Below are 8,316 nucleotides of genomic sequence, written 5' to 3' on the forward strand. Positions count from 1 at the left end.
CAAGGCAAAAAAAAATGATATCAAAAAATATATAGTGATGTGTGCAATGTGCCTCCTATAATCCATGACAGTATTTAGTTTCCCCCCCCAAAGCCCATACATCCTTAATTGGAAACCTAAAACTAAGATAATCTACAACAAATTAAAAAATATAAAGAAATATTTTCACCAGAAAACTAGATGGATTACTTTTATTTGTGTCATCTATAAACAATGTAGACTGCACATTCTGCACCTGCATCCATCGAAAAGCGATTTTAATGCTTGATTTAAATAAACAAACGACAGATAAGTAACTCAAAACTATTCTTTCGACATGCCTGTTGAAAGTATTTAGTTTTTAATCGCTACCTGCAGCCACAAAGACTCTCTGATATTATTTCAGACGAATATATATATATTTTTTTAATAAAAAGTTTAATTATTTGTTATTATTTAATGAAAAAAAAAAAACAGAGCCACTGCTTCAGGCATATCCACACAGACCGATAGTAACGACGTTCAGGAGAATAATTGTTCGATTATATCAGACAGTTATAAAACATTTTTTTTTATTTCTGTTTTTGTGTCATAACATGTTTAGGCCTATACATCTTTTTATGTCAATTGTACTCATTCTGCATACATGATATTACTGGACACACGTTGATAGGATGTACGGATGACATCAGTAGAATACAGAAGGTGATCAGAGGACATCTCATCCTCTCAGCTTCTCCAGTTCCCCCAAACAATATTACACATTATATAGGATTTGTCTTTAGAAGGGTCTGATTTTTAAGGGCCTCAGTTGTGGAAAAAAGCATTGAGATCCTCGTAAGGAGCCGCCCTGTCATGGTGCACATGTGCGTCGTGGAAAGGTGGAATGTTTTCCGAGCTGCGAGCTCCAGAAGGCCCGAAAGGTAAGCTGTGGCTGGGCCGAGACGAGGACAGTCCGGAGTAGTGCATAGAGTAGTGATAGTTCCTGTCGGCCTCTGAGGGCCCCTGCTGCCTGCCGGACAGTCCCCCGTTCAGACACCCCGGAGGACTGTGCGGGGCCTCGTAGTCCGGGCTGTTATAGTCAGGGGACGTCCCACCCGGCTGGTACCCAGCCTCGTACCCAGACCCGTAGGCCTGGCCCCGCACACTGAGCGCACCGCCCCCGGGCTGGTAGTGCGGGCTGGAGATGCGGGAGCACCGGTAGGAGTAGGGATGCACCGAGAAAGGAGAGCTGGGCATGTGGAACCGGGCTCCATCCGAGCACGGCTCAGTCAAGAAGTTCCTGGTGTTGAGCTGCAGACAGCCTGCCACCAGGTTGGTGGTGGGCTGGGACAGGCCTTTGCACAACATCTGCACATAGGCCACCACATCTGGCCGCTTCCCGTTGCGTAAAATCTCCCCAAGAGCCAGGATGTAGTTCTTGGCCAGTCTCAGAGTCTCTATCTTGGAGAGCTTTTGGGTTTTGGAGTAGCACGGCACGACTTTGCGCAGGTTGTCCAGAGCTGAATTCAAGTCGTGCATCCTCGTCCGTTCCCGAGCATTGGCCTTCATCCGACGCACCTTGGAGCGCTCCGCTCTCGCCGGCGTCATCTTGCGTTTCTTTGGGCCTCGCTTCTTGGGTTTGTCTCCATCTGTGGCGTCGCACTCCTCTTCCTCAGCATCCTCATCATCCTCCTCCTCATCGTCGTCGTCTGCCATCTCGGACTCAGCTCGGCTGCTGCCTTCCAGAGGCTCGTCCAGGTCGTCGTCCTCGTCCAGGAGACAGGGGTCGTGCTCTCCGTCCTTGTTCTTGCACTGCTCGCTCTCGTTGTCCTCCACCCAGTCCGCTGCCAGCCTCTGGACGTCCGGCAGGACCTCGCTGAACAGACGGCTCAACATCGTGGCAAGCAAACCTGCAGGAGACACGGGAGACACTTTATCTGGACTGTTTGGAGACCCTGCTGCTGTGTACGCACCGTGCCAAAGGCCGGACAGGCTGCTGTGTGGACTCCAATTACTGGACTCCAATTAGTGTCGTTAATAAAGGAAACAGTCCTTTGTATTTATCAGTATGTTTATATATAATTACGGGCTTCATGTTTATCCTGACATGAATCCAGTTATTTAATTGAAAGTGGAAAATGGGGCCTTAAAACAAGATGCATATATTTCCCATTTTTTTATTTTGCTAGAAAAAAAAAATTCAAGAAAGAGTGAATAGTGTTTTATTAAAAATATAATATAAAATGGGATTCTGTTTCAACCCTCGGTGTGCCCAGGTCTGTGCCCTCCAGCAGTCCGGTGCTAGCCTGCTTCAAAGGCCCCCAGGGACGCATTAAGGGCCCCTCCTCCTCCGTCCGATAAATTACCAACCTGGAGGAATTCCAGCACAGCCAGGCCTCACTGGACCACTGGGTCCCAAACATTTTATATCTTTGAATTAACAGGTTTGTATTCAATTCGCTTTAAATTGAATTGACTTCATCAAAAAAGAGTTCCTCTTGAGTTTCTGTGATTAAAAATATATTTTGTATGATTTCCTTTAAGACAGGTACGAGATGTATAAAGCAACGTGTGCTTCAGATATTGAGCTTTTTAATTTCACCGACGCTTTTCGTTTAATGTTAATCAAAACTGCATTTAAAGGGTCACACAGAGATATTTTAATGTGATATTTTATCATCATAATTCTTTTAAAAACTTACCTAATGGATGCATTTTCGTCTATTCATGGTGTCACTCAACAACCAATAATCCAGGCTAAACAGACAAGTTATTTATTGAAGCAAAATTTTATAAAATAAAATAAAACTGTAACATCCCATCATCATCTTGGATTATTCCAGTGTTCAGAGCTCAGCTGTGCGTGTGGAGTCCAAGGACGTCTCTTTTTTTTTTTCTAATCTTGTAAGCACAATGTAATTAATGCCAACCAATACCTTGTCAATTAGCCTGTGTATCTCTATGGAGAATTCTACCCCCACAGTGCACTGACGCGAGTCGTGCACACACACACACACACACACACACACACACACACACACACACACACACACACACACACACACACACACACACACACACACACACACACACACACACACACACACACACACACACACACACACACACACACACACACACACACACACACACACACACACACATCTTTACGTTTTCTATTTTCTATTTTGTAATTAAACTCTTTCTACTCTCTAGTGCTTATTTTTGTAATACGATGCAAATTATGAATACAACACTGCCAGGCTATACCATATCTGTGAGGGATCAATGTGGATTTATAGATATATTTAAACAAAATCTCCTTAATAAACATCGTTAGATCTATAAGAGCTGCGATAAAGAGCCTAAAAAAAGGGATTAAAAGCAATCTAATCGTCACATGCAAGAAAAAAGCTCCGAGAGATCTCAGAGAGAAATTGTCCCTTATTTTGATTGATACTCTGCCACTCAATACAACATGCATTAACAAACAAAGACAAAAACACATATCTTGATCCATATCTGATATTCTCATATCTGATCAGAGATGTGCAAACCTACCTCCGTGGTGGAGCTCAGTGACGGGGCAAAGCAGGTTTGTTTACACCATCTCGCTCCGGGTGGGCATCACATCCACACGCCCTGCACGGATGCTTGTGCAGGCGAGGCGCTGTGTTCTGCTCTCACACCTCTCTCTCTCTCTCTCTCTCTCTCTCTCTCTCTCTCTCTCTCTCTCCTCTCTCTGCTCTCTGCTGCTGATGCTGATGCTGCTGATGCTGCTGCTGCTGCTATCCCCAGCCCAAACGCGTGGAGGGACCCGTGTGGCACCTCAGAGGCAGGACTGGGTGGGTTACATACCAGCTCTGATGCCAGGCCCATATGGCTGGCACGTCATTGGCAAGAGCCATCACATGAGAGCCGGTGATTGACATGCGGCCGCATTCACAGAGACTGGCTTCCCCTGGGGGAGAAGGACTCGCCATCTGTCACTGAGCTGAAAGAGAAAATGGAATAAGCAGTGAATGGCACACACAAAAAAAAAAAAAAAACGCACTGGATTCAGACGGCTTCTGTTAGCCTCCATCTTTGGGAAAAACAGGGTTAATCTGAAATAGAAGGTTTAGGGAAACAATCCCCTTAGAGAAATAATTATAGCAATCCTATTATGATCAAATTTGGAATGATATCATCCAAAGAATATTGGATTGTTAGAGGATTACTTATAGGCTAATGATTTTGTTGGATAAGGAAAACCTACAAATAATTCACATGAGCCCTGTGGGGACATTTATTGAATATTTTAATGATACAATTAGAAGAATTAGGCCATTATGAACAATTAGATCCCTATAGAAATGTTGTAATGCAGAGTTTCCAACATAAGACAGTAAACTGCCTTCTAACAAAGGCCTGGGATAAATAAGGAACCCGCCATAAAGATCAGAGTCAGGGTGCAATTGCCTAAACGAGTCAATTGAACTGAGCCAAGCAGAGCGTCTTGGTTTGGGTTGCCAGGCCTGGCACAGGTGCCGGTGGGCGGGCTGGTGCCAAAGGTGGCAGAGGCACAGATTGCGCAGAGGGGCCAGAAGATGGGGCAGGACAAGAGAGAGGGAGAAAAATAAGAATGTAAAAAAAAAAGAGAGAAGGATTTATCATCACTATGCTGCTGATTGAGTACAGTTCATTGGCTCCTCATGGCACATTTTCGGTGAAGCAACCAACATGTTTGACTGATTAGATCAATGTATTTCTGGTCATGGTTGTCCAGATGAAGATAAAGTCGCACCCCAACATGGTGCCCCTGTGTTATAGTCCTGAGAGACACAAATGCAAAGAACAGTTATTAAATTTGACTCAGTTTATTAGTAAAAAATCATTATGTATTTTAAATGTAAACATTCTGATTGCATAAAGGTTTCATCCTTAGTCTTTCTTCATGCTGTACTGAAACGTATTTCCATAGGGGCATGTGCTCTTTTCTAAGTAACAATATGAAGACAATGCACACACATTATTGTATAATTAGGAGCTGGAGATGCATATCCGTCCCCCCGTAAAACAATGATTTGATTTTTATCATTTTGATTTATCATTTTGAGGTTTTCATGTTGTATGTTACAGGACATCATGTAATTCCATTCACAGCTGCGTGTGAATCTAATACTTTAGTGACCAAATAAATAAGTTGTTTCTTTCCAACCTTGAATGACAAAATTGTGTTTAAAAATGAAAAATAGCCTTTAACATTAAATCCCAGATCAGAGTCTGGTTTATCGTATTGCTTTACTCAGTTCAGCTTTGAGTGGTTCCATTTAAAGAGGAACATGTTGACATCAGGGAGAGTTTTGATGTTAACACAAGTGTGAAACTTGAACTTTGTGTCATAACGGCTCCCTCTTGGGTTCAACAAGTAACCTTGAAATAATGCTGTTATCTGGATGTAATCAGTTAGTGGTTTGGTTGAGCTCACACAGAAACAATGACTCTCAGTTTATGTCTTTTCTCCAGCAACGTGTGGGTGACATCTAGTGGTGATAAAAGGTTGGTGCATGTCTGGGAAAAAAATTAACGAAAGTGATGTCATTCCTTTGGCTCAATATTTAACAGGATATAGAGTTAGGTCTTTATTTTATAGTAATGTGTGGGAGATGTTGTTTAGCTAAATTATAAATGCGTTGGAATGAGTGTGTACATATGTTCATCTTCCAAATAAGTTTTCAACTTTTTTTTATAGTACATACAGTACATTTACACAAGTACATTAATTATGTACAATTTTGAGGTTGTTATACTTTACTTGAGTATTTCAATCTTCTGCTACATTATGGAGACAAATATCGTGCTATTTACTCAATATTTCTTTGATGACTGTAGTGACTAGTTGCAGATTTAGATTATTAATCCAAAATATATACCACATAATACATTTTTTTTTTTGCAAGCTATAGTGTATAAAAAATAAATAAAATAAAATAAATAAATAATAAATAAATAAAAATAATATAAACACTTGCAAATGTCAATAATAAATTATTTTAATAAACATTTGCGCCAACTTTAACAGCTGCAACATTAATTTATCAATAATTATTACCCAAATATACTATATATATAATTTTTTTGCAATGGGCCATTCTACATAATGAGCAATTTTACGTTTGGTACTTTTAGTATATGTTTATGTTAATACGTTTGTACTTTTACTTCACAGAACTTTTGGATGCAGGACTTGTATTGTTATGATGCATTTCTACACTGTGTCAGGTTCAACTTTATTAAAACTCCTGTTTAACAGCAGTAAGTCATGAGGGACTGTTAAGAAGGTTGGCGCCTCCTAGCGTTGGAATAAAAGAAGACACTGTATCAGAGAGCATTGCTCTGCACATCACTGATAACTGATGGATTAGTCTTTACAGATATATTTTGGGGTCATAATGCTATAATCCTTTAGATTATTTATCTGCAGATCCGACTATGTTAATGCTATGTGAGTGATTGATTGTATTATGGGATGTTGTGATATTTAAATATATGCAACCCTCTCTCCTTTCCTCACCTTTCATATCACACCTTGTTACAGGTGGGACACATAGTGTTGCAAATTCTAATCAACAGTCCGTCCGTATGTTCATTTTTTTTTTCCAAGGACGACAGTTGAACTGAAAGTGAACTGAGCCACAGATGGGCTGTTATTTTTATTTCCAAGGTGGACGTTTTGTATTTCATCTGAAGAACTACAGCACGTCTGAGTTTGCTGTCAGCAGCGACTCTCCCTGCAGCTGGCAGAGATCCAGAGCCTCTCTCGGATTCACTTCAGTGTAGGGTGTACCTGTGGGCGGCTCAATACATGGGGAAAATATTTACTATGCTACAAGGACAATGACAACAGCTTGTCATTTCCATGCCTGTTCCTCTCCATGTTCTCTCTTCATCCCTTTGTCACCTCTTTATCTCTCTCTGATCTAATGCTAGATAAGTTAAAAACATTATTGAACACTTATTTGTGAGAATAAAGTCAGGAATCTCCATCATATTGTCTGCTGTTATATTGACATTAAATTAAAAGCAAATATCACATGAATGTCAGAGCAATTCATTATTGTCAGCATACTGTTAACCTGCCAACCTGCAGCAATATATAGCATACAAATCTGTACTCTCCTACCTCAACTGTACCACACACACACACACACACACACACACACACACACACACACACACACACACACACACACACACACACACACACACACACACACACACACACACACACACACACACACACAAGGCTTACTAACGCCAACACTGTGAACAGGATCTGTTGCCATGGCAATGAATTTCCCAACTGACTGCCCCTTATGTATTTACAATACATATGATGAGTTAATTTTTTGCTCTACCTTTAGAACACATACATATTGTGTATGATAATTAAATGACTTCTGTTTTATAACTTTTGAAGGTTGTAGTTTTTAAAAGAAATACTCACCTTACAATACATTGCCATTATTAGTATCTTCCTAATTCAAAAGAAAGAGTATTTGAGCTTGTGTAACACTGAAGTAACACTCTCAACAGTGTTTAGAAACTTTATTTTCAGCCCATCTCAAGGTCAACTGATTTCTGGACCAATTTATGAGAATTAAATGACTTCTGTTTTATAACTCACTCAAAGTTATTGTCAGTATGATACTTAGTCCCACTTATTTCAAGTATTATTAAATCTTTCATCACTTTACATGTCAGACTCTTGTGGAGGTTGTAATTAAAAAATAATAATACTCACCTTACAATACATTGCCATTATTACATTACATTACATTACAGTCATTTAGCAGACGCTTTTATCCAAAGCGACTTACAATAAGTAAGTAGTGTCTTCCTAATTCGAAAAAAGAGTTTTTGAGTTGTGTAACACTGAAGCAACCCTCTCAACAGTGTTTAGAAACTATATTTTCAGCTCATCTCAAGGGCAACTGATTTCTAGACCAATTTAGTATTGCAGTTTTTGTCGTTTATTTTCCCGACTGCGACTGAAAGCATCATAAAGCTTCTGCACGCTCTGCTGCACGCACACTCCTCTCCTCTCCTCTCCTCTCCTCTCCTCGTCACACAACACAGCAGAGACACAAACGGACAGTGTGTGTGAGAGAGAAAGAGAGAGGGAGGGAGGGAGGGAGGGAGGGAGACAGAGAGAGGCGCGGGAGAGCAGAGGACTGTGGAGACTTCTATTGCTGGTCCTTCATCAGGGGGAGCCATACAGTTCACACAGACAGTCCAATCAGAACTGGACTTTGTTTTTTCTGGACAAAGGTGCGCTCGGCTTGTTGGAAGGTGACAGACAGGCTGGATGTC

General features: G+C 40.9%; 1 protein-coding gene across 1 annotated transcript; it reads right to left on the bottom strand.

The window, feature by feature from the left end:
- Positions 1–786: 786 nt before the first annotated feature.
- Positions 787–1,857, bottom strand: LOC129091689 (neurogenic differentiation factor 2-like). Its single transcript, XM_054599386.1, has one exon. It carries the CDS (start codon positions 1,855–1,857, stop codon positions 787–789), a length of 1,071 nt encoding a protein of 356 aa, XP_054455361.1.
- Between the last annotated feature and the right edge of the window lie 6,459 nt (positions 1,858–8,316).

The sequence above is a fragment of the Anoplopoma fimbria genome, chromosome 5, assembly GCF_027596085.1.
Source record: "Anoplopoma fimbria isolate UVic2021 breed Golden Eagle Sablefish chromosome 5, Afim_UVic_2022, whole genome shotgun sequence".
NCBI classification, from domain to species: Eukaryota; Metazoa; Chordata; class Actinopteri; order Perciformes; family Anoplopomatidae; genus Anoplopoma; species Anoplopoma fimbria.

Excerpts from the sequence above, each read along its gene's own strand:
- LOC129091689 (XM_054599386.1), bottom strand. The coding sequence starts at position 1,857 with ATGTTGAGCCGTCTGTTCAGCGAGGTCCTGCCGGACGTCCAGAGGCTG.